A 26953-nucleotide genomic window follows, 5' to 3' on the forward strand; every position below is an offset into this window, starting at 1 on the left:
ATGCTGGAGGAACTCGACTAGTCTCTCATCGTCCATCGAAGTATTGCCAATGTTTCAGACCTGAGGCCTTCTAGATATAAGCACAAAGCAAGCAGGCATCTCAATAGAGACCGGGAGAGAAATGGGGGTAGAATATGAGGAGGAGTCCAGACCAACAAAAGGTGTTAATTAGAAATGATAAGCGAGAAAGTTGAGAATTGATTTTGGCTCCGTGAAAGGAGTCAGAGGGAATTTACTGTTTACTACAATCACAGCATTTGCAGACTTCCATCTTCCGTTCCTCGCGTAAGGTCTATTTCTTTTACTACTGTGAGAGATGAGTAAAACTAATATGAAAATATGAGTGATGAAGAAAGCTAATATGGCTATATGTGTAATGAATAAAGCCAGTATGAATAGGATAAGGGTAGATAATAGAATGTAGGAAGTAAAGTTAGTCTGAATAAGGTAAGGGTCTTCTAGCCTAGCCTTAGAGAGAGTCAGCAAGTTCTGCATATGTAATTAGTAAGCCTTAGACAGAATTAGCAAGTTCTGCATATAAGAGTTTTAGTAAGCCCTGATTGGGAAGGTGTGAATAAGGACAAAGGCAGGTTTGTCAATAAGGACAATGACATGATGGGACACAGACAGGATACCCCCTGGTCCTCCAAGTATACACAGAAACAGCACGTAGGCAGACAGGATTGCCTAATGCCAAACTTATCCAGGAGGCAGAAGAATGTTAGGGGGTGGGGGGGGGAGGGTACCTCTACACTGAAATGAACTGTATAAAAGTTGGGTGAGTCCCAGTATGTGTGTGTATTCCCAGGGTAAGGGGAAGCACCCAACTTTGCATTGTTGTATAATAAATGTTCTTTGTTCTCAATTTTTGTCTCGAGCAAATTCTTTGAAGGTACTTCTGTTTCTCACACTACCAACTCTAAATATGTGGCCTCTTTGATCCTTGACAGTTCCCTCGCTTTCACTTTGAAAATCTTTATTGCATACCTCTGAAGAATAATTTCAGACCCAAATTCAGATGTCAAAAACCCTGCCCAGGCTAGGGCAAAGCAAATTCTCACAAGGAAAAGACATTGATCTTGCCTAGGGAACCTAGGGGACACTGGCCCAGCTGAGGAGGCTGCAAGAACATGGCAGACTTGCCCGGTTTTCTACTTCACCACTTTATGGAGTTAAGTTCCTTGCTTGTAATAATAAATGAATGTGGAAATAGAAATTAGTAGCACAGGAAGCTGTTCAGGTCAGCATTTCTGTAACCACTCTTTAGTATATCAATCCTAAACTAACCTATCAGCAATATACTATTGCCCATAATACTGTATATATCTGCAGATATTTATCTTTGATTCTGTAATCTTAATAGTACCTAATGTAAAAATTATATGTGGCAATAATCATTTGTGTGAGGAAATGCATCAAATTTTATGTACTTACAAAATTTATAAAGTATAGATAGGTCAACACAGCAAGTTTTAAAATATATAGGCCATATGTTTTCCTTTAAGTGCTGAATTGTTCTTTATTATGTTCTAAGACATTGGATCAGTGTGTTGTGCAGCAAATGAAAGAAAAAAACACACAGAACCTGTGAGTGAATTGAACCAACCAAATAACTTTACTGGAACTCTCCAAGAGCTTATCAGCATCACTCTCACAATCCTTTTTAGCCCTTCCCACAGGGACCAAGTTTGCATGTTTGGTCGAGGTTAAGGTGTGCCGGTTTGAGGCGGTTGACCGTTAACGTTTCCTGCCTACCCTCAATGTCCAAAAGGCACGTAGTCCTGTTGTGTCGTAACACCTTGTATGGACCCTCGTATGGGTGCTGAAGGGGCATCCGGTGCACGCCTCTCCTTATGAAGATGTATTTTGCAGCCTTTGAGATCCTTCAGGACATAGGATGGAACTGGACCGTGATGTGAGGTTAGGACGGGGGCCAAAGTGCCCATCTTCTTGCAATGTCACATTTGCAGCGCTGTTGGTATTTCCTCCTGGTTGCCAGCAGCTGGCACAAAACTCCCCCGGGACTGTCAGCGGGACCCCAGAGACAAGCTCCGTGGAGTATGTGGCAAAATCCTCCTTCGGCACTGTGAGCACCCAATCTGGGCCATGAGGATGCCGATGGAACCTTTCCATCAGGCCGTTATACTTGGGTGGTAGGCCGTAGTGTGATGTAACTAGGTCCCTGGGAACTGTGCCAGCACTGCCCATAGGCCAGATGTGAACTGTGCCTCCCTGTCCGATTATAATATTGGAAGGAAGGTTGAAATGGCTATCCAGTTGGCAATGAAGGCCCTGGCGCAGCTTCCGGCCATCTAGTGAATAGATATGTGGCACCTCTGAAAACCAGTAGTGACCTGAGGATGTCCATGTGGACCTGGTCAAATTGTCTGTGTGACGGCAGGAAAGATTGAAAAGAGGGTTTCATGTGCCTCTGCACCTTGGATATCTGACAGTGCAAGCAAGTTCTGGCCCAGTGGCCAACCTGTTTATGTAGGCCATGCCACAAGAATCTGTCTGTGGCTAGTTGAATTGTCGCCCGGTTGGATGGGCAGGCCAACCCATGTAGCACGTCAGAGATGCAGCGCCTCGCTTTTCGGTCGGTGCTGCAGGGCCGTTATCGGGTGTGTGCTTGTGGTTCCGCCGCCATGAAGATTTACAAGTGTATTATTTCGGGAGATGAGATGTTCTCCGATATCTACAAGATCAAAGAAGATCCGAAGAGCATCACTTACGAGGTGGAGGGGAAGCTCATTTGCAGAACAGAAGGAGCGATTGATGACTCTTTAATTGGTGGCAATGCTTCCCAAGAATGTCCAGTCGAGTATTCTGAGAATCACACTGTCAGTGGTGTTGACATTGTATTGAATCATCATCTCAAAGAATTGACTTTCAGCAAAGATAACTACATGATTTACATAAAGCAGTACCTGAAACGCCTGAAAGAAAGAGTTCTAAAGGAAAACCCAGAAGGATTGGAAGATTTTACTAGCAATGCTAAGACTACTGTTTTAAACATTCTAAAAAAATTTGGAGACTATCAGTTTTATTCAGGTGAAAGTATGAACTACGAAGGCGCAATTGGATTATTAGATTACCGTAATGACGAAACTCCATATATGATTTTCTTCAAGGATGGTTTGGAAATTGAGAAATGTTAAATCTGCTGCCTGCAATTCATCATGTTGAATTCATCAATCATAATGACCTGAAATGTTCCTGTTAGCTGCAATAAACTTGGATCTGGTATCACTGAGCTGATTTATTGCAAATGAACATTGTTTTAACTGAGTGTAATAAAGTGCATTAATCCCATTTTTTGCCTGTTTGATTTACATTGGGATACAGACTGCTTCTGAAATTGGTTGTTCTTGGTCTGGGAACATTGGATCTTTGCACCTGACCCATATTTAGTGCTGGATATTGATGTAACTTCCAGGCTCCATTGCATGATGCCCAAAAAAAATCCTTATTTCATGATTTGAACAGCATAAGAATTGAGAGGGGAGGAATGAATCCTCAGGTTAAAATAGGATCTGGGCAAGTTGATGTAAATAAGTGGTTCAATAAATGTATTAGTGTTGTCTAAAAAAAAAAAAAAAGAGAGATGCAGCGCCTCCACATGATGGGAATGATGGGCTTAGGTCAGCTGGTGGACACATCACAGAGAAGTGTGACTTCGGATGGCCCGAAATACACATCTTCTAGCTGTAGCTCTGAGGCTGGTATCTCGCCATCCTGCCACTGGGCTGCTGCAAGCGCTGTATAGTCAATATCCTGGGTCCGGGAGTGCACAGATAGGATGGATGCATGGGACTGAGTGTGAAATGTGCTTGATAGCCATCATGTACCACAGGTCCGGCACCTTGGCAAAGGCAAAAGTGAAGGGCTTATGATCGGTGAAGACCGTGAAATCCCCTTCTTCGAGGAAATAGTGGAAATGGTGAATGGTGAGGTAGAGGCACAGGTGTCTGCTAAAGAAAACGAGTGGTCTCCAAAGTCCATCTATCAGCTGCTCCAGGACGCCGCTGATGGCTGTGAGGGCGGTGGGCACATCAATGCACGGAATCACTAAAAAGATGGCATTGGCCAGAGAGTCTTTGGCCTGGTTGAAAGCTGCTGTAGACTCTGCATCCCAGCTGAGTTCTGACTGGACAGCAGCTTGAAAAGAGGTTGCATGATCCTGGCAGCTGACAGCAGTAACTGATGGTAGAAGTTGACCAGCCTAACAAACTCCTGCAAACCTTTGACCGTAGTTGGCTTGGCAAACTTACAAATGGCCTCAACTTTTGATGGAATAGGGACCGCCCCATGTCGACTGATGGAGTGCCCAAGGCCATAAGGCCGAACTGACTTCACTGGGTTGATGGCTAGGCCGTAATCGCTCAGTCACTGGCAAAGCAGATGCAGGTGTGTTAGGTGCTCCTGATGTGAACGTCTAGCGATGAGGATGTTGCCTAGGTAGATAAAAATGAAATCCAGGCAATGCCCCACCGAGTCTATGGGTCTCTGGGAAGTCTGTGCTGCAGAGGAACTCCAAAAGGCTGAACGGAGTGATGAAGGCTGTCTTAGGGATGTCGCTGGGGTGCATGGGGATCTGGTGGTACCTGTGGACCAGATCAATTTTTGAGATCCTCCCTCCATGTAGATTGGATGTGAAGTACTGGATGTGGGGAACCAGGTACCGGTCAGCTGTCATGGCGTCGTTGAGCCAGCAGTTGTCCCCACAAGGTCTCCATCCCCCAGAAGACAGGCACTATGTGTAGAGGAGAGGCCCTTGGGCTCTCCCATCTCCTCCTTCTTCCTTGGCGAGTCACAGCTTGTCTGGAGGAAGTCTGCACGCCGAGCATCTAGTGACGGTCCCTGCCTGGGGATATGGTGCTGGACGCCACATTTTGGGACTGTGGTGGAGAACTGTGATGTTATATTGGCCGGGAATCCTGCCAGGATTCTGGTAAACTCGTTGCCTGACGAGGTTACTAAGTCAAGGTGGGGGCTGGGAACTTGACTTTTTGAAGGGTGAAGGTCTGGAAGGCCCTGGAATTGACCAGATGACACCCTTTCAGGTCCACCAGGAGGTAGTGGGCTCGAAGGAAGTCTGCACCCAGCCCATCCATGTGGAATAGATGTGCCACTCATTCGCAGCAAGAAAGGCCAAAGGTGCAGATAAGGAGCACCTTAAATACCTCATACCTGTCAGTGGCTGGCGGCTGATATAAGAAGTTGATGATTCATCCAGCAGTCTCCTGGTCGAGCGAACTTACCATGTAGTTATATTTTGTGGAGTCTGCAGTGATCTACCTGGCATAAAACAGGGCATCAGCCTGTTTGAACCAGAGTAACAGCTGTGATGTCTAAAACGTCATCAGCTTCAGCAAGACTGCATTCTGTGCACTCGTGTCATTCATCATGGGGTACAAAATGCTGGTTTGGACTTTCGGTGTCACCACTGTGGTCAGTGTGCTGTACAACAAATGAAAGATAAACCACACAGAAGCTGTGAGTGAGTTGAACCAACCAATTGACTTCACTGGAACTCTCCAAGAGCTTATCAGCCCTATTCCCATGATCCTTTTCAGCTCCTCCCACCGGGACCATTGTGATGTCACCTCTGTGACCCGGTTTGCTTGTGGATAAGTGCAGCCCGCTACAACATTTTCTATAAATGAAGATACTGGCAGTCTTCTCTTCTTTCCAAAATAAGGAGGATGAACCTGCACCACAAGTGTTTTACTTACTCAGACCAAAGTGCTTTTTGTAGTCAACTTCCAACATTCAACCACAACGGAAGCTGAGCAATGGAAAAAGTCATTCTTCTACAAAGTTGGTAACATAGTTTTGCATTGGTTTGAATATAGTTGTGTAAAGTAACTCGTTTATAACTGGTGCTTGTTGATATAAACAGAAAAAAACATGCAAAATTCCACTTTTAAATGAAAATGTAGGTGAAAAAAGGATGATGATTTTTTTTCCTGAGTATAATTGAGTTAACCTGTTAAGCATGTTCTTCACATTTACCATTGCAGATGTTTGTAAATGTTCTTCCTTTATTAATATGGTTTATTCTGGGAAATAAAACCTAAAGCAGTTGGAGAAATTTTTCTCTGTGTTTTCAAAAAACAATAAATGATTAAAGATGTTTATGCATGAAATTGTACAAAATAGAAGTAGTTCTTTTGGATTCTGAAAGACATACAAATATTCAAAAGATGATTCAATTCTAGTTTTATAAAAATATACCACATTTACTGAAACAATGCAAGAACCAAAAATCTCTCAATGCTATATAAAAATATGAAGATTGGGTGTAAGTATACAACTAATAATAGGTAGAAGCTGGTGTAAAGACTCAAAATGACTTTGAACATATTTGTAATAATCCTTTTACAAATTATGTTGTATTTATTGCACTTTTCATTATATCAATATTTTAAATAAAAAAATAATTATTTTCCATTGTTTATATTGAGTTTCACATTTGATATTTAATATTTTATTCTCTAAAATGTGTTGTGTTTATTCACAGGGATTTTATGGCCTATTGCATTAATAAGGGTACATTTCCAATATTCAGCTCAGGTGCCACTCACAGCAAGGTAATCTCACTGGGTGGAAGGGTCAGCCTCTTCTCTCGAGCCAATAGCATTGCCTCCACGTGCATGGCTGTTACTCGGCACATTTCCAGTGCCTGCAGAAGAATGGAGCAGATGGTTACAGAGGATCCAATATCATGCATCCTAAAAAGGCTATCAGATCCATTGTGCTTTTCGATCATTCTATTCGAATAACTATGAACCATACTTATTCACCACACAGCAATACCTCCCCAGAACTGCAAAGTGCAAGGGTGCTGTGCTGTTGGGAAAAAAAAGCTTAACCAAGAGAAGAATAACATTGCACCAATTTTCTAAGTATCTTGCTGGGGAATGTCTCCCAATTTTTCCTTTTCCTGAGCATTTTTTCCACTATAAAACTCCCCCAAGTGGCATATAGAGAACACATGCAAAAATGTGTCTCCAGTGTGAATTTTAATCTCAATGGTCTGTAAAGCAGTTCAATTTTACTCATTGAATAAATTTTAAAACTCAATTTTTCCTTAATAAAGTGCCATTTAAAGGACTATCACCCCCAAATGTATTCTCTTTCCTCATTGGAATCTGCAAACTCATACAGTGTCTTCAATATACTTGTTTGTCCTCTTGAGCCTTCTTGGGGAGGAAATTCCAAAGATTCACTCTCCTCTGGGTGAAGAGATTCTTTCTCATCACTGATCAGAACTGTAGCCTCTTACTTTGACAATGGTTTGGGACATTTGAATTGACCAAAGTGTTATTTCTGTCCAGCCTTGAAAGAATATAGTATGCTTCAATCAGATCATTTTTAATTCTCCTAAACTCCAGGGGGTTTGGTTCATCTCTTCTCATTTGAGAAACTCACCATCACTGGAATCTAATTTTCATTTATATGCGAGGAATTGATCTAGTGAACCTCTGCTGTCCTCTCTCCATCACATATATCTTCTTCATGCACAAGATTTCAGGAATGTTTATCAAGGTCTGTACAAAACTGTTTGCCTGTTAAATTGCATGTTGTACAAGGACATCAACACTAACACCTTTGAATCTCTCACCATTTAAAATAAACTTTTTAATTCAAAGTGGGTGATTTCATATTTTTCCATTTTATAATTCATCTGCCATAAAGTACCCATTCATTCAGCTTGTCCTCAAGAAGACACCCCCATCACCCCAGTTACAATTTCTTACTGCCACCTGAAGGTAGAAGGTACAGAAGCCTAAAGATCTTGAGGTACAAGAGCAGTTTGTTTCTAATGGATAACAGACCTCCCATTGCTATATTAATCATGGACTGCTCCAACATCACAAAAGGACTTGTCTGCAGTACTGTAAGGCCACTTTTGAAAAGTTGACTAAATAGTGAACCAACCACAACCTCACACTCAATGTCAAAACCAAGGAGCTGATTGTTGACTTCAGGAATGGAAAATCAGAGGTGTATGATCCAGTGATCATTGGGGGATCAGAGGTGGAGAGGGTGAGAAAATTAAGTTCTTGGGAGTCACTATCTCGGAGGATCTTTCCTGGACCCAACATACAAATGGCATCATGAAGAAAGCACGTCAGATCCTGCACTTCCTCAGGAGTTTACGGAGGTTTGGTATGATATCAGAAACCCTGGCCAATTTTTACAGATGTGTGGTGGAAAGTGTGCTGACTGGCTGCATCATGGTCTGGTACAGGGACACCAATACCCCTGAGCGAAAAGCCTTGCAAAAGGTAGTGGACAGAGCCAGAACCTCACAGGTAAAACCCTCCCACAGGGTTTACATCTACAGGGAATGCTGCCGTGGGAGATCCACACCTCCCATCACACGCTTTGTTCTCACTGCAACCATCAGGAAAGAGGTAGAGGTGCCACAAGACTCATACCACCAGGTTCAGGAACAGATGGTAACCCTCTACCATCAGACTCCTCAACCACAAACTCAATCAGGGACACATTTATAAGGACTCTTACCTTTTGCATTTTATTGATGTTTTTTTCTCTCTGTATTGTACTGTTTACATTTCCTTATTTGTTTACATGTATGTGTTGAGTCCATTTTTTTTCACTACCAATAAGTACAAGTAATTCTGCCTCACCCGTAGGAAAAAGAATCTCAGGGTTAGATGTGATGTCTTGTATGTACTCTGTCAATAAATCAGAAATCTTTTTTCTTCTCTTGCATAATGGTAACTTGGGTGATTATTATCTAGTTTTAACTTAATGTATATTATTGTTGCTTTTTTTTATATAAGTATCTGTTTGGCTACAACAAGTAAGAATTTCAGTCAATGTACAAGACAATAAACTCATTAGGGTTAGGGGTAGAATCTCATATTCCTTTGCATCCTTTTCACATCTACTCTTACCAAGCTTGGTCTCTTCAGCACACTGGAATACAATACACTTAGTTCCCTTAACCAAATCAATGATACAGTTTGTGGACAGTTGGGGATCAGCAGCTATATCCTACAAATCACAACCTCTTAATCCAAAAATGTCTTGTTTGCTTTTATGGTGTGTTTTTGTTCACTGTTCCTCATTGTGAACATATTATCCACTAATTGGTCGGTCAGATTTCTCTCTCTCTCTCTCTCTCTCTCTGCTCTTAAATGTTCTGCTTTCCGATCTGAGGAAACATTTCCAGAATGTATGGAATTTTAGAAGTTTATTGCCATCTAATTGTACAACCCAACGAAACAGCGTTCTCCGGTCTTCAGTGCAAACACATCCAGACACACAACCAGATCTAACACATACAGAGACAATTATATCTATAAAAACAAATAAATAAATATTGTGCTGTACAAACGAGTCTCATTTGGTTCGTGTGAGCAGTTCCTTTCATCGTTCAGCATACTCACTGCCCGTGGGAAGAAGCTGTTCCTCAGCCTGGTGGTGCTGGCTCTGATCCTCCTGTATCTCTTCCCCGATGGGAGCAGCTGATAGATGCTATGTGCAGGGTTGAAGGGGTTGGCAATAATTTTGTGCACCCTATTCAGATAATGATCCAGGTAGGTCACGTCAATGTGGGGGGGGGGGGAAACACTCCAGTGATCCTCTCTGCCACTCTTATGGTCCTGTGGATTGACCTCTTATCCATTTCTCTGCAGCAAATGTACCCCACTATGATGTAGCTGATCAGGACGCTCTCGATAGAGCTCTTATAGAAGGGTGACATAATTGTGGCTGGTAGCCTTGCCCGCTTCAGTCTTCTCAGGAAGTGCAGTCGCTGTTGCACCTTCCTGACAAGTGAGTAGATATTGAGATTCCACGATGGGTTATTAGTTTAGTGAACTCCAAGGATCTCCACTCTCTCTACTACAGAGTTGTTGATGTCTAGTGAAGGGTCATTCCTGGTCCTACTGAAGTCCACGATCATCTCCTTTGTCTTGTCCACGTTGAGACTCAGGTGTTACTTTCGTACCATTTCATGAGATTTTCCCTCTTCTCTGTACTGTGACTCATCGTTGTTACTGATGAGGACAAATACTGTTGTGTCACCTGCAAACTTGATGACACAGTTGGAGCTGGATCTGCTGATGCAGTCAGGGGTCAGTAGTGTGAACAGGAGTGGGCTGAGCACACAGCCCTGAGGTGCGCCAGTGCTCAGCGTGACGGTGCTCGATATTCTGCTACTGACCTGGACAGACTGTGGTCTTTCCATTAGGAAGTCCAGGATCCGCTTTCGGAGAGAGGTGTTGAGTCCCAGCGAGGACAGCTTTTCCACCAGCTTCTGGGGAATGATCATATTAAATGCCAAACTGAAGTCAATGAACAGCAGCCTGGTGTATGAGATGTTGTTCTCCAGGTGGGCCAGGATGGAGTGAAGCGACAAGGCTGTAGAAGATGATGACCAGGGCACCCACATTCACAAACTCACATCTTTCAACATCTTAGAATGTAAATCACCACTCCCAGTAGATCTAACCATGTTTCAATTCTATTTAAATCTCTAGGTTCAGCTGCTCTTTCAAAGAACTACTGCAGGCCAAAGAGAAACTTCGCCAAAATTTTTTTTATCATTCCATACTTGACAATGTAATTTCTCAAAATCTGTTGGTCCTTTTGTTCAGTGTTCCAGTTAAAAAGTAGCTGAGAATGTCAAACACCACTGAACTGCACACTGCCCTTGCCAAAGAAATAACGGTTATTTCCCTACATATCTATCATGTGATAAACATAGACAATTAGGTTTTGTTACATTTGTTCAGGGGTTTCTGTACTGAACAGCAAGGTATGGCAGTACTGTACACATAAGAAAGCCATAAAAATTCTTCTGTAAAGGTGTGACCATTTTGGAGATTCAAGTCTTGCAAAGACTGCATTGGCCCAGGGTGAGCAAGGGACAGGAGACATCACCTCTGTGAAATCATCTTGTAGCTCTCATGGAATCAGATTCACATGTGGATGAGCAGAACAGACTTTGCCACAGGCATTATGAAGGAACAGATTTGCTTCTCAATCATGTGGCATCTAATTATTTGTAAACAATGAACATTCTCACATACCTGGTCAAGCTGAAGTTGCATTGTTCTTTGGGACATCAAGTCTCCCAATTTAATCTCAACGTATGGATAGCTGTCACTGGGACCAAATCGTTCGGTTAGTGTGGACTGAACCTCCTTCAATGAGAAATTGATCATCAGCTCCTGTAGAAAGTGTCACAATATAATTAGATTAGTTATAAAAATTTTGAACTCCAGAGCAAAGCTTCAAAGTATTTCACAACTTTATATGCCCCTTTCTCTCTCTGTAACAACCCTCATTACCTATGAACAAAGGAATTCTAAATTTAAAAAATTGCTGGAGAAAATCAGGTCAAATAGTGTACTTTATAAAGCAAAGATAAAGGGACATTACCAACAGTTTGGAATGAGCAAACCTTGATGAAGGGCTCAAGCTGAAACTTTGGTATGTTTCTTTATCTTTGCTATATAAAGTATACTGTTTGACCTGCTAAGTTTCTCTAGCATTGTATTCTTACTTCAATCATGGTGTCTGTGTGGAGCCAGCATGACTTGATACAAGGTAAATCACACTGGACAAACATGTAAAAAGCCTTTTGAGTTGTAATTAATATGGCAAGGAAGGACAAGTATATGTGGTATATTGTTATGTATTTTGAAAACAATCAACTGTCTAAGGCTTTTCATGGATGCTGAAGTCCTGCTGAATTCCTCCAGCAAGCCTGTGTGTTGTTCCAGTTCAACTGCGTGTACAGGGTTTGTGTTTAAAAGGCCGTGGAGCTGTTGTGTCACAGGTTCAATCCTGACCTCTACTGCTATCTATGTGGAGTTTGCACATTCTCCTTAGGACCAATTAAGTTGCCTCAGCAGTGCTCCTGATTCTTCCCAGATCTCAAAGATGCGCAGGATGGTGCGTTACTGGCGACAACAACTTGATCCTGGTGTGAACGAATAATAGAGGCTTGATTGTTGAGGGGTGGGGGAAGTGCAGTTGATGGGAGGGCGGGAGAATAAAATGGGATTAATGTAGGATTAGTACAAATGGGTGCTTGATAGAACTGCCTCCTTCTGTGCTGTTTGATGCAATGATCCCATTATCCTAAAATAAATGTTCTTGGTAACTCTAAAATTAAAGTGAATTGAGAATTTGTTAATGGACAGAAAACAGAGTAGAAATAGATTTTGGAGCTAGAAAATTATTACTAGCGATGTATTGTAAGGATCGGTGTTTGGCCTTCAACCTTCAACAATCTATGTTGGTATCACGTGTAAGGTATCCATGGTGATTATACAAAGCCATTGGGAGATGTAAAATAGATACAAAGTGGCTTTCAATTTTAAGTAAACAGGTAACAAACAGAGTGTAATGTAGAAAATGTTAGAGTTATTTAATGTGAAAAATAGAAAATCAAAATGTTTTCAAAGGTGAGAAATAGCGAGATATTACTATTCAGAAGAACCTGATGCTCTTTACAAGTTAACAAATAAAAACAACGCTGAGAATAATCAACAGGTCAGAAGAGGCAAACGAAATTAATATTTCAGGTCAAAGTTCTCTCCTTGGTGCTGGAAAAAAATTAAGAGATAATAGTTTTAAAATGAAGACAAAAAGATAAGGGAGACAAAAACAAAAAGGCAAGAGAACGATGGTGAAAAAGGCAAGAGACAGTAAATGACCAGTGGAGAAGGTCTACAGGAAGTGAAAATGAAGAAGCACCAACCAACCATTATCTAAAACTCTTAAACTCAGGGTAGAGTCTGTGAGGCTGTAATATGCCCAGTTGAAAGTTTAGGTTTTAAACAAGCAAGTCTGCAACCACTGGGTCAAGTGCAATACATAAAACTGCTGGAGAACTCAGCAGGTCACGCCTCAGTTTCTCCGGCATGCTTATGAATGTTTAGGTGCTGTTTCTCCAACTTGCACTGAGTTTCATTGGAACAGCAAAATAGAGAGGTCAGTGGGGTGAGAGAGAAGTAAAAGTGAGAGCTGGTACATTTTCTGTGAGAAAGGGATGTTAATGGTGAGTGAAGAGAGGATAAGGGTATTAAGGGCGAAATGCCATTTTGGTATGCTGAAAGGTGATAAGAGGGAATGGTTAGCGTTGTGGTTAGAGCAATACTGCTACAGTGTCAGCAATCAGGACCAAGGTTTGAATCTCACGATGTCTGTAGGGAGTTTGTACATTCTCCCCATGCCTGCATGGTGAGTTTTCCCTGAGGGTTCCAGTTTCCTCCCACCATTCAAAAATGTACCAGGAGTTGTTGGTCAATTGGTTGTAATTGGATGGAAAGGGCCTGTTACCATCATGTATGTCTAAATTTAAATTTAAAATGTTTGATATGGGAGAAGGTTAACAGAATATGAACATACTTAGATATTAGAGCTCTTACAATGTCGGTTACATTTCCCTGATTCTGTTCTCCTTCCTTCCTGAGAATGGATGGGATTCTTGATGGGGTTCTCTGTGACCTTTCTCTACACTTGACTTCCCATTCAACAATTCATTTCAACTCTGATGTGACACCATTGCCAGATCCATCTTCTATTTCCTTCCTCTTCAACTCTTCCCTCCCCTCCTCAATCACCAGCAGGAGTTGCAACATCTGCCATTTTATCTTCTCTCTTCCCATTTCTATGTCTTTAGACACACTTTCCAGATGAAGCGAAACTCAAAAATCTGCAGGCGCCGTCATTGTAGTAAAAACACAAAAATGCTGGAAGAACTCACCTTGAAGAAGGGCTTAGGCCCAAAATGTTGGTTATATATCTACCTCCTATAGATGCTGGAAGACCTGCTGAGTCTCTCCAGCATTTTTATGTTTTACTACTTTCCAGATGAAACAATGTTTTATTTGTACTTACAATTTAGGGTAGTGTATATGCCGTTCACTTTGTGGTCTCCTATACTTTGGGTAGACCAAAGGCAAATTGGGTGATCACTTTCCGTCCACAAGTAGAACCCCTAACTACTACTTACCTATCACCTGAATGGAATTTCCCAGTCTTATGTATCTGTCCTTCCTCACCACAGAAATCAAGACAAGTCATGAAACAGTACCTTTTATTCTGATTGGGTACTTTTCAGTCTTCTGGATTCCAAGCAAAATGTAACTGTTTCCAACAACCAACATTTTCAGCATTTCTAATTCGGGGACTCACCATTTACATTATTTTTTTCATTTACATTTCTTTCAGACTGACTTCTTTGTTTCTTTATTTTCCCCATTATCACCTTTTTTACTTTGCATCATCATTCCTAATCCTGACTGCCTTCCACCAATCACTAACCTTTCCTTTTGTTTTCTTCTCTCCCTCCCCATTTTTTTAAACACATGGTTATCTCCATTTTATCCCAATTAGGTTGCTATCTATGGGGTGATCTCCTTTATAAATAAAAGATTATCAGTACAATGTATTGGGGGGGGGCGCGGTGAAGGCTAATTGGGTGTAAATTGGCGGCAGGAACTTGTGGGGCGAAATGGCCTGTGACCGTGTTGTATGTCTAAATTTAAAATTTACAAGAATAAAGTAGCCTTGTTATTGTAATACAAGATTTAAATGAAGCCATACCAGAATACAAAGTAGTTTTGTTTTAAGGAAGGCGTGCAAAAAGTTCACCAGACATTTTTAATTCATTCAAGGCCATCATTACCAATGAAGCATTATTGTACATCCCTGAACAATTTGAGAAGGTAATGGAGAGCTTCCTTCTTGAACTGCTGCTGCCAGTATGGTGATACTTCCACAGTGGGGTAGGCATTATTCAGAAATTTTGAATAAAGTGACAATAGTAGAATGGATATAAAAATTACGTCAAAATTCCATCTGTTTCTGGAGTGGCACTTGGAAGTGATAGTGTTTTTACATACATTCTTTTTATTTCAAATAGAAAGAAATTTATTGTCCTGTATGGGTCACAAAATGTGTTGTATTGCTGCAGTATCACAGTGAAAACATTTATATAAACCACCTTACAAAAGAAATACAAGATATAGTTCAAGAAAAAGTCAAAATAAGGTATATAAACTTTATTCTCAATTTAAAAAAAACATATGAGTACCAAAGAAGTATGTTGATTAATGCATGACCAAAAAGACAATAACTCAGAAACCATGGATGAAGTGTGAAGTCGAGTCATTTATGTTTCTTACAGTCACTGCGTTCCATGAAATTAATGCCATTTTCCCAGAACGCATACTGTGTAAAAAGATCAGAACGGGAATGAGGGTGCCATTCTCGTTCCAATATTTTACCTCCTTGTCCCCTAGTAAATTTTCTGGAACACCTACAGTTTAAAATTAACTGCAGACATTCCGTGAAGAATGGGCTAATGAATAGCACGTATCGATGACGCACGTTGCAAGTCCCACCTCTTTAATTATCGCACTTCAGGTATGATGTCTAAACTAGCGTAAAGAAATGGAGATTTTGAGTTTTGGTCGTTTGTGTGTGAACGGCCAATGCCAAGATATCATACATTCTTCAGACCAGTAAAATCACGCAAATTCTATCTAAAAAAACTAATTGCTGAAGGCCAGGTTAGAGGCATTCAGTCAGGAGACCTGGCCATTTACAAGAAAGTGAAGTTCAACTTCGCAAGGCCATCAGGCAGGCAAAGAAGAAGACTACAGCAGTCTTGAGTCCGAAGTGAACAAAATGGAGGCACAAAGATGGGGACAGGGCATGCATTGCTATCATGAGGCCATTTCAGATAGCCCAAAAGTTGAGATGTAAAGGTGGAGAAACTCCACCAAAACACATAATCACCTACCTTTCTGAATGTGCAGAGGTGGTCTCTGAGTCGCATATTCCAACCACTCTCCGAGAGGGATAATCTCCGCAGCGTAGCCCTCCGCCAATCAATCTGAATGTGCAGCTGCGCAAAGTGGCTGTTTAGGGGTGGGTTGATGATGCCGTCAGCCCACGACCCATCTCCCCACTCACCCCTTTCCTTCCAAGTCAGGGGCGGTGGGGAGCCCTCAGGGCAGTCGGGGCAGTGGGGGCTGTCAGCGGGGACTGTCAGGGCAGCGGGAGCTGTCAGTGCAGACCATAGGGGCAGCGGGGACCGGCAGGGCAGCAGGGGCTATCAGGGGGCAACCAATGCAGGCTGGGACAGCCATACTGGGCCGCTCTCTGCAGCACAAAACGCGGCAGAGCGATGGCTGTCTTCCCTACTCAGAAGCCCCCGTGCAGCTGGAAATGTTCTGGGAATCATAGAGCGGTTTCAGTTGTGAGGAGGATTATGGGTAGGGAAGAAGGCCATTGCTCTGCCATGTATTGATGATGGGTGGCGCTACAGCACCAGTCGCTCTACCTCCGTCGGATCCAGAGGGTGCTACAAGGCGCCTATGGATATGAATGGGACGCTGGAGCAGCCTTTTAGGGCTACTGTCTGAAAGGTAACTTCCTATTTTTCTATCCGCTCCGTAGCCGGTCTCAAGGCGGAGGCCCAACATGAAATGGCCTATGGGCTGTAAACGGTTATATGGTTATGGTTATATGACTACAAAGCAAGGCCAGGTAGCCTGCCATGCAACTTTGCTGCTTTCCCTGATGACTTCAGTGCACACTTTGACATCCATCTCAATGATTTCATGCATCCCTACACCACGGTCACTGTGCTGAAGTGAGGTCAGCCTTCTGGAAAGTGAATGCATGGAGTCCCTGGATGCATCCAAGGATATCTTTAATCTCTCTGTGCAACAGGCAACAGTTCCCATCTGGTTTAAGAAGGCCACCAGCTCACCAGAATCAGAGGAAAGCACAACCACAAGCCTAGATCACTACTGCCCAGTGGCTCTGACTCTCACCATCATAAAGTGCTTTGAGAAGTTGGTCATGACTCGTATCAATTCTCGCCTCCTGTCTTTACCCACTTCAATTTTCCCAGGATTTGTTTAGCCCCCTTCTCCACTCCAGCCAACTTTCATGCCTCGGCTCCTTTGAACCAGTCCCCAGCATCTTTTGCAAATATTTTTCTAATTTTCCAGCAAGATCTTTTTCTATCTTATTCTATCTGCATGGTTGATTTAAAGGGTATGTGCATGGGAGTCTGCATTTGGGATAAAGAAGGAGTAAAATTGGTGTGGTGATGTTCTACTGCTCAGTCGTTTCTACTTGATTGAAATTATATTTAGCTACTCACATGAGTTTCCTTGTCCAGGAAATTGAGTCCATTTTGATTGACAGCTAGAATACAGGGAGCAACTATTGCATTGTTGCTGCTGCTCTGAATGTAGAAGAACGAGGATCCAAACATTGGGAATGCACTCACAAGCCCTGTGTGAATACAGAGAAACCAGTCACTGAAATGCATGAAGCACATCAGAAGATTCAGAATCAGTTTCAGGTTTATTGTCATGGACGTGTCACAAAATTTGTTGTTTTGTGGCAGCAGTATTGTGTATTACAGGTGGAAAATTGCTATAAATCACAATTCCATAAAGACAAGATTTTTTAAAAATTAGTGCAAAAAAATGAGAAAAATTGAGGTAGACTCATTGTCTGTTCAGGAATCTGAAGCCGGAGAGGAAGATACTATTTTTGTAACATTGAGTGTGTGTGTTCAGGCTCAGACATAGAAGATGGGAGCAGGAGTAGGTCATTCGACCCTTCGAGCCTGCTCCGCCATTCAACGAGATCATGGCTGATCTTAAAGTTCAGTACCCCGTCCCCGCCTTCTCTCCGTAACCTTTAATACCCTTATACTGAAGAAATAGATCGAATTCCCTCTTAAATAGATTTAATGAACCTGCCTCTACTGCCCTCTGTGGCAATGAATTCCACAGATTCACCACCCTCTGGGTCAAGAAATTCCTCCTCATCTCGGTCCTAAATGGTTTGCCTATTACCCTCAAACCTTGGCCCCGGGTTCTGGATTTTCCCATCCTTGGAAACATCCCATCTGCATCCATTCCGTACAGTCATGCCAGAATTTTATAGGTCTCTATGAGATCCCCTCTCAATCTTCTAAACTCCAGCGAGTACAATCCCAATTTGCGCAATCTTTCCTCATAAGTCATTCCTGCCATTCCAGGTATCAGCCTGGTGAATCGCCTCTGCACTCCCTCCATTGCAAGAACATCCTTCCTTAGATCAGGTGACCAAAACTGCACACAATACTCCAGGTGGGGTCTCACCAAGGCCCTGTACAGCTGCAGTTCCTAGACTCAAACCCTCTTGATATGAAGGCCAACATACCATTTGCCTTTTTAACCGCCTGCTGTACCTGCATGCTCGCCTTCAGAGACTGGTGTACAAGTATCCCTAGGTCTCTCTGCACTTCCCCATCTCTTAATCTATTGCCATTCAAATAGTAATCTGCCCTCCGGTTTGTATGACCAAAGTGGATAATCTAACATTTATCCACATTGTAGTGCATTTGCCATGTATCTGCCCAGTCCCTCAATTTATCCAAATCACACTGGAGCTTCCTGACCCCCTCTTCCGTGCACACAACCCCTCCTAGCTTAGTGTCATCTGCAGATTTGCTCCTTTAGCTCCAGGATGAAAGCAATGAGAAAAGGGCATGGCCTTGGTGGGAGGGTTGCTTGATGATAGAAGCTGCTTTCTTGAGACACTGTCTCTTAAATATGTCATTAATGGAGTGAAGACTAATGCCCATGATAGCGTTGGCTGAGTTTACAACCCACTGTAGCCTTTTCCTGACTTGTACATTTGCACCTCCATACCAGACAGTGATGCAACCAGTCAGAATGCTCTCCACAGTCATCATCTTTGGCTTGGCTTCGTGGATGAAGATTTATGGAGGGGTAATGTCCACGTCAGCTGCAGGCTCGTTTGTGGCTGACAAGTCCGATGCGGGACAGGCAGACACGGTTGCAGCGGAAAATTGGTGGGTTGGGGTTGGGTGTTGGCTGGTAGAAATTGACAAGAGTCTTTGGTGACATACCATATCTGCTTAACACTCCAAAGGGCGGGAACAGTGCTGGTCCCGATTGCTGGCGCTGTTTCAATGTTGCGCTAACTGCTACGTTAACTGTGCCGCCCATTTTCAACCCTTGTCAATGTCATTGGGCCTTAAAGTCAGCTCAGCTGATGTTCTACCAATGATCTCCTCCATTTTGCATCTCCCATGTGGAATTGTGGCTCATATGAACATTATAAGAAGTGAGGAAATCATACAGTATATCCAGCTACATCAAGGTCTATCTCAGCACAAACTCCTCATAATAAATCAACACCAAATCATAATCCACTGAGTAAAATTAGACACTTACCAAGGAACTGGGCTCTGGCCTGATGTGGGCTGAGGGCCTGGACATGCTGGGAATCCTGAGTTACCATACTTAGCCAGGATTGCGGATGCTGACGTTGGTAAAGTTGGGCAGGGATGTATTCCTGAACCTCACGACTTGGAATGATAGAATGAAATGAAGTAAGTAATTTCATATGAAAAGAATCGTAACCTGATAGAGAAAAGTAGATTATTATCAACTCTAAACTGATCTGCCGAGACACCTGTAGATTAAATAACCCAGGCCTTTACTAAAGCCCCATTATAGCCACCTAATCCCTGATTTCCCTGTTTATCCTGTGTTACATTGTAACCTCTGAAACTGAGTCATTCATTTAGATGGATTCAGGCAAAGAAATAAGCAAACTCGATGCCATCACATGTCAGTGTTTGGGGCTCATTACTGGACAACTTTGATCTGATAAGGTGGAATTGTTTACTTCAGTCTGCAATGTGTGTTGCTTCCATTGTTTAACATGCAGAGTCTCTCAAGATTAGCACCTCATTTTCAGGCAATCCTGTTCTGCTCCATTTGCTGTCAATGCCAGGCAAAGAGGTAACGCTTGTGGTGGCATACACAGACACACAGCCACTCATTAATTCACAGTCCTGACTTGCCAAATTTGTTTCTTTTAGCATTTTACTTACAGGGCATCTTCAATGATGTTTGTTTTATGTAAATGTATGAATAAAAACCATGTGCAGTGCAAGTTTTTTTGCTGCTAAAGTTAGAATAAGTACCCTTTCTGAAGCTCTTGTATTTTGTTACAGATGACTACTTACCAGCAATATTCATCTGTTACAAAGACAGGATGTTTTAAGATAAATCAAAAGTCTCCTTTTCAGAGCAGCATTTTTACCTTATGAATTGGCTGGGGGGAGAAACAGAAAGAACAGGGCCCTGAAGGTTTAACTCCTGAATATAGACTCTGTAAATCCATTTGCAGTTTTGAACAAAGGCCATTGGAGAGTAGAGAAAGGAACTACATTGGCTTATGAAACAACAACACGTTTTTAAAGTTGCACCAATTAAATTTTATAAATTTTTAAAGCAAGGAGGCATAGCAACTCTCAGGTGCTCAGATGCAGATAATGCGCTGGCAGACCCGGCTGGGGGAGTGCAGCTGGGATGTTCAGGTGGCCGCGGAGAAGATGCCTTTCTGTCACCTGAATGTGCCAGCTGAAGGAGAGCCACGTCCAAACAAACGCCGGCTCCTGTGGACTGTGGCCGTAGTCATGGCTTGTTTATGGAGCAACTTGTAGCAGCACTACATGATAATAATGGAAAAGAAATTAACTAATTGTTGTCCACAAAACAATTGTTGGTTTGTTTTCACAAGGGCAATATCTTTGCACGTTTCTCCCTATTGGTGTATCCTTTGCTCTTGATCAATGATAATATATGATAGAATTTCTGCGGGTTTCGGTTTATCAGGTTTAAGGACACAAAGGTTGAGAGATGCTCGTGTAGAACTTTCTCCAGAATGCAAAAATCAATATGAAAGATTAACTTCAACTAACAAGCCTTCCTCACTCTCTATAAACTGACACCAAATCGTGGCTGGTGCGGGATTACAGGGCTGGAACAGCCGGCACGGGACGTCAGGGGCTCGAAGCCACCCCAGCCCCGTAGTCCCGCGCTGGCCGCCCCAGCCCCGTAGTCCTGCGCCGGAGGGCTGTCAGAGAGTGGGGAGGGTACATATCGGAAGTGGGGAGGGAAGCTGTCAGCAGTGGGGAGGTAGTTGTCGGCAGCAGGGAGGGCAGGTGTTGGCAGTGGGGAGGGTAGCTGTCAGCGGGTCACCAGGTGACTGTCAACAGCCTGCCCGCTACTAGGCATTTGAAAGCTGCTAGCCGCTTTGCCTTGCTGCTTTCAGGCGCCTAGGGGGAGCGCTCCGAGCCGGAGAATATACCTCTCCAAGGAGGTAAGTGCTCCTTGAGGCCGGGTTCTCCACTTTCAAGTGGCCTCCCGACAGCTGCATTTGGGTATTTTAGGCAGCTTTACATTCACCAACATCGAAGTACTCGAGATGGCAGCTGACGTGGACATTACCCCTCCATTAATCTTCGCCTGCGAAGCCAAGCCAAAGAGATTCAGGTATTCTGGCCACCTGAAAGCAACTATTGTCACATACCTGAAATTTTGACCATTGCTTCTTCCATAGATGCAGCCTGTGCTACTGAATTTTTGAAGCATTTTCTGGTTTTGTGGGAGGCTACAAAATTGCAACACTAATTTGGTGGGAAGTGAAAACCCCATGTCTGCATGAGATTTCCCCAGGGGCTCCGGTTTCAACCCACAGTTCAAAATGTACCGAGGGTGTAGGCTAATTGGGCGGCCCAGACTCGTGAGCCAAAACTGCCTGTTTCTGGGCTGTATGTTAAATTTTTTTTTTAATTAAATTTAAATTTTAGAAATGTAATTTTAGAAAGTAAATAGGAGCTCAAGCACAAGCAAACTTCAGAAAGCCCTGGACCTATATATGAAATGTATAAATCATTCACATCCTCTATGGGGAGGATAGAGTTAAACGGGAAAGTCTGCAGCCACTGTGATTGTAATGGAATACACAAAAGTACTGGAGAAACTCAGCAGGTCATGCAGCATCTATAGCAGGAGTGGCCAAACTTGCTTAACATTAGAGCCATATACAAGAAACCTAAGATGTCTGAGAGCCGCAAGATATGAAAAATGATTACGTGCCCGTTTTTACTCTTACATGTACATTTTGTTACAAAGGTTTCATGTAAAAATTAACAACTACATGTCATTAATAATATTTATTCAAGTATGTCATTTTGAATGCTTATTTGTGTTAGTTTCAATCATCAAAAAGTACACGCACACATACAAATATTTTTAATCTTGAGCCATGCCCACTAAAACTACTATTGTGTGCACTGGCTTGTATGATTCCTATCTCAGCCAACATAGTTCCACACGTTACGTGTCAAAGAGCCGCACATGGTTCATGAGCCGCGGTTTGGCCACTCCTGATCTACAGAAAGCATTTCTGTAAATTTTTTTGGGCCTGAGCTCATCATCAAGATATCACCAAAAAGCAGACAGGCAGCTGAATAAAAAAAGGGGCTTCTTCCCTCCTCTCCTACCATCTTTTTACTCAGGAGCCTATCTGCTTTTAGCTCGTACCTTGACGAAGGCCTCAGGCTCAAAACGTTGGTTATCTTTTGCTTTGTATAGATGCTGCGTGACCTGTTGAGATTCTCAAGAACTTTTGTAGAGAGGATAGAGATGCTTCTTAAGGCCAATTCTATTCTTCAACTGGTCAACTGCACTGAAACTGTGAAGACATTGAGTGCTTTAAGGAGAGAATGGAAGAATGCAGTTTTACTGGCTAAAGTTAGCTCCGAAGGTTATGTACACACATTGAGCACAACACAATCAAAAGCTGGGAGAAAGCATGTATCATGGCATTCAAAGACTTATCAAGGTATTGCATTTTCTAAGAATATTTATATCTTGCACTCGGAAGATATCACAGTAGTGACTTGCGACAATACCATGGTATAAAGAAAGGGAGATTGAGAACTTGGCCTAATAGTGCACCAACAACCACCTCAGTCTCAATGTCACCAAAACAAAGGAGATGATTGTTGACTTCGGGAAGGGGAAGCCAGAGGTATACAATCCAGTGATCATTGGGGATTAGAGGTGGAGAGGGTGAGCAAATTTATGTTCTTGTGAATCACTATCTCAGAGGATCTTCCCTGGACGTTGTGAAGAAAGCACGTCAGCGCCTCTACTTCCTCAGAATTTTTTGAAGGTGTGGTATGACACCAGAAACCCTGGCAAATTTCTAAAAATGTGTGGTAGAAAGTGTGCTGACCGGCTGCATCATGGGGACACCAATACCCCTGAACATAAAGCCCTGCAAAAGGTAGTGTACACAGCTCAGGATATCACTATCAAGAACATTTACAGGGAAAGCTGTCATCGGAGAGCAGCAGCAAACATCAAGGATCCACACCACCCAGCACACGTTCTATTCTCGCTGCTGACCCCAGGAAAGAGGTATAGATGCCACAAGACTTACATCAGGAACAGCTGCTACCCCTCTACCATCAGACTCCTCAACAACAAACTCAATCAGGGACTTATTCAGGACTCGCACTTTTGCTCTTTATTGCTTTTTTAAATTCAATTTGTATTGCACTATCAGTTTGTTTACAGTTCTTCATTTACTCATAATGTTGCAACTGTATAAGGTACTGGTGAGACCGCTCCTGGAGTACTGTGTCCAGTTCTGGTGAGACCGCACCTGGAGTACTGTGTCCAGTTCTGGTGAGACCGCACCTGGAGTACTGTGTCCAGTTCTGGTCTCCATACTTGAGGAAGGATATACTGGCTTTGGAGATGGTCCAGAGGAGGTTTACTAGGTTGATCCCTGGGATGAAGGGGTTGACTTATGATGAAAGATTAAATCGTCTAGGATTGTATTCGCTCGAGTTCAGAAGAATGAGAAGAGATCTTATAGAAACATATAGGATTATAAAGGGTATGGATAGGATAGATGTAGGAAGGTTTTTTGAGCTGGCCGGGGAAACTAAAACGAGAGGACACAGTCTCAAGATTCGGGGGAGTAGATTTAGGACAGAGATGAGGAAAAATAGTTTTTCCCAGAGAGTAGTGAATGTTTGGAATTCTCTAACCAGGGAAGTGGTTGAGGCTGCTTCATTAAACATATTTAAAATTCGGTTAGATAAATTTTTACATGATAGAGGAATTAGGAGATATGGGGAGAAGGCAGGTAGATGGAGTTAGGTCATAAATGAGATCAGCCATGATCGTATTGAATGGCGGAGCAGGCTCGATGGGCCATTTTTGGCCTACTCCTGTTCCTACTTCCTATGTTCCTATGGAGGAATGCATAACTGTAAACACAGTTTCTGAGGTAACTCAGCAAGATATCATTCTGAAAAAGGTCTATGATCATACTTTGGGAAGACAGCCAGTAATAATGAGTATCTAAATGCAGTCATATTATAATCACAGATTCAAAATAACCAACTGACCAAAAACCAAATTATTCCAAGTGTGCTCAAGAAGAAATAATTATCGATGAACAGTATTGGGACCATCAATTTGCCGGCCATTGCTAAGAGGTTCGTGTTGTTGCTGAAACAGGAGTTCGGGAAAATTGTGCCAATATACACAGTTTGATGGCCATATTGAGGAAGGAAACGAGATACTATTATCAGTATGAAAATGACTGACCATTTTCATAATCTCTAATTGCTTTCAACATTGCCCAATCAAGGAGGAGTCACGCGATGGAGTAGTGGCCGGACGGTGAACTCCAGCCCTCTCCAGAAAAGTCGGGAAAAACAAGAGAAAACACAAAGGCACAGAAATAAAAGTTACAGAAAAGTGAGTATAAAGGTGGAAAGAAGATGGCGACAAAAAAAGAAAAGTCGAAAGCAACGGTAAGAAGAGAGGAAGAGAAGACAAAGGAGGAAAAAGGTGAAGGCCTTACCTGTCCGAAGAGGCCTGCTGCGGAGAGAGAAACCCGCTCCCTCAGGTCGGTAAATAATGGACTACAAAAATGGCTCGCAGAGCCGAGCAAAAGTGCGCAACCGCGCATGCGATCTCCACAGCCGGCAACGACAGCTGCAGAACACCTGCAGCAAGAAGAGACCACAGAAGACAATAGAAACAAGATAGAAGAGGAGGAAAGGGCAACAAAGAAACAACAGATGGTCAACCCAGAGGAAGAAGAAGAGGAAGAGTATGGTGAAATAGAAGAAGAAAAGATAGGCAAGGTAAAGGATATACTTGCTCTTATTAAAGGATACATGGAGTCATTTAAAGAATGGCAAACACAGGAATTTAAGGATTTAAGAAAAAGAATAAACAACACAGAGGAGAAAATAATTAAAATGGAGATGACCTTAACAGAAATGGGAAAAAAAATGGACAAGATGGAAGAGCGGGCAGTAGCAGCAGAAATGGAGGTAGAAGACTTAAAAAAGAAATTGGAGAAATCTAATAAAAAAACTAAAGAGACACAAGAACTACTAGCTCAAAAAATAGATACAATGGAAAACCATAACAGAAGAAATAACATAAAGATAGTGGGCCTTAAGGAAGATGAAGAAGGCAAGAATATGAGGGAGTTTATAAAAGAGTGGATCCCTAAGACCCTAGGATGTCCAGAACTACAGCATGAAATGGAAATAGAAAGGGCACATAGAGTATTGGCCTCTAAACCACAACCACAACAAAAACCAAGATCTATTGTAGTAAAATTCCTAAGATATACTACAAGAGAAAAGGTACTGGAGAAGACAATGGAAAAAGTAAGAGAGGGCAACAAACCACTGGAGTATAAAGGGCAAAAAATCTTCATTTATCCAGATATAAGTTTTGAACTCCTAAAGAAGAGAAAAGAGTTCAATACAGCAAAGGCGATTTTATGGAAGAAAGGGTATAAATTTATACTAAAGCATCCAGCGGTATTGAAAATATTTATTCCAGGACAGCAAAACAGACTATTCTCGGATCCAGCAGAAGCACGAAAATTTGCAGAACAATTACAAAAATAGACTGAGGGAGGAAGACGGGTAATGAGAGTTAAAATGATCACGACTGATATGTATGTGGGTAAAGACAAAAATAGACTGAGGGATGAAGACTGGTAATGAGAGTAAAAATGATCACGATTGATATGTATGCAGGTAAAGAGGTATAAGAGTGAATAGAGACAATGAGCATACATGAATGTATCTGTACTTAGAGGAAATATAGATAGTATAGACAAGAATTAATAAGGGAAGGTAATGGAATAGAGAGAATAAGGAGGGAATTAAAAGAGGGACCTTTGTGACATATGAAAAGTGAAATCTTTTCTGGGGGAGGCGGGGTGGGGGGAAATAGCGGTCACTGCACAATCAGTTGACGCTTGCGAGTGGATTCGCATATCCAAATGGAGAGGGGAGATGTGGTTGTCCGACAAGGGATAAAGGACAACTCAGGAGGTGAAGGGGAGATTGGGGATAAATAAGATAGAAATAGGAGAATAAGGAAAATGTTAGATGTTGTAGGAATGTTGTCTTATAAAGAGTTGAAAATAAGAAAACAGAAATGGAAAAGGAGGAAAGGTAATGATGGAAAAACGGAAAGAGAAGATAAACAAAATATAAAAGGGCTACGCTGAACTATATGTCTTTAAATATTAATGGAATACATAACCAAATTAAAAGGAAGAAACTACCAAATTTAAATGAATAAATGTATTCCATTAGAAAAAATAACATATTGGTTAAGAAATAATATTGAAATATTCGAACAAGTATAGGAGCCTTACATTAAATACAATAGCGAAAACCTACCGGGGACAAACATTACCTAAGTTGATGGAAGGAGAAGGAAAGAAAAGAATGGACTCAGTAGAATATCTGGTGTAATTTTGTTGAATGACAACATTGTCTGACTGGCTTAATGCAACCTAGATTGTATACCTAAAATGGATGAGAGGGGGGGGGGTGGGGGGGTGGTTTGGGAGGAAAGGGGGGGGGGAGAAAAAGTCACTGTATATGTGTGAAAAGAAATAGTGTATATCATGGCTAATGTGATTTATGGTGTGAAAAATAAAAAAAATTAAAAAAAAACATTGCCCAATCAAAATGAACTCAAAGTTCATATTTATT

General features: G+C 42.2%; 2 protein-coding genes and 1 long non-coding RNA gene across 10 annotated transcripts in view; 2 read left to right on the forward strand and 1 right to left on the reverse strand.

Annotated features, from left to right (window-relative positions):
* The first annotated feature begins 2592 nt into the window (after window positions 1-2592).
* On the forward strand, window positions 2593-3312 carry LOC138747696 (translationally-controlled tumor protein homolog). The gene has a single exon (XM_069907186.1). The coding sequence runs from the start codon at window positions 2646-2648 to the stop codon at window positions 3156-3158; it is 513 nt and encodes a 170-aa protein (XP_069763287.1). The 5' UTR covers window positions 2593-2645; the 3' UTR covers window positions 3159-3312.
* A 2159-nt stretch (window positions 3313-5471) lies between these two features.
* Window positions 5472-26953, forward strand: part of LOC138747697 (uncharacterized) — a 60901-nt gene continuing 39419 nt past the window's right edge. The window contains exons 1-3 of one of the 3 annotated variants that reach the window (XR_011347627.1): window positions 5490-5820; window positions 14673-14783; window positions 14921-15033. This is a non-coding gene — a long non-coding RNA (uncharacterized lncRNA). Of the gene's footprint in view, window positions 5821-14672; window positions 14784-14920; window positions 15034-26953 lie in introns of those variants that run through there. The other 2 variants (XR_011347625.1, XR_011347626.1) reach the window with 2 other exon arrangements.
* The window catches only part of myo15aa (myosin XVAa), a 248907-nt gene continuing 228249 nt past the window's right edge, over window positions 6296-26953 (reverse strand). For 4 of the 6 annotated variants that reach the window (XR_011347622.1, XR_011347621.1, XR_011347624.1 and 1 more), the window contains 5 exons: window positions 19272-19405; window positions 17177-17310; window positions 11073-11213; window positions 8536-8708; window positions 6602-6685 (listed from right to left, as the gene is read on the reverse strand). Coding sequence is in view for 2 of the 6 variants with exons in the window: in XM_069907177.1 (XP_069763278.1) it covers window positions 6584-6685; window positions 11073-11213; window positions 17177-17310; window positions 19272-19405 (511 nt within the window). In the remaining 4 variants the exon portion in view is untranslated. Of the gene's footprint in view, window positions 6686-8535; window positions 8709-11072; window positions 11214-17176; window positions 17311-19271; window positions 19406-20383; window positions 20557-26953 lie in introns of those variants that run through there. The other 2 variants (XM_069907177.1, XM_069907178.1) reach the window with 2 other exon arrangements.

This window comes from Narcine bancroftii, chromosome 12, assembly GCF_036971445.1.
Source record: "Narcine bancroftii isolate sNarBan1 chromosome 12, sNarBan1.hap1, whole genome shotgun sequence".
In the NCBI taxonomy this organism is placed as follows: domain Eukaryota; kingdom Metazoa; phylum Chordata; class Chondrichthyes; order Torpediniformes; family Narcinidae; genus Narcine; species Narcine bancroftii.

Bases quoted from the DNA above. Each gene is read 5' to 3' on its own strand.
- LOC138747696 (XM_069907186.1), top strand. From the start codon at position 2,646: ATGAAGATTTACAAGTGTATTATTTCGGGAGATGAGATGTTCTCCGAT.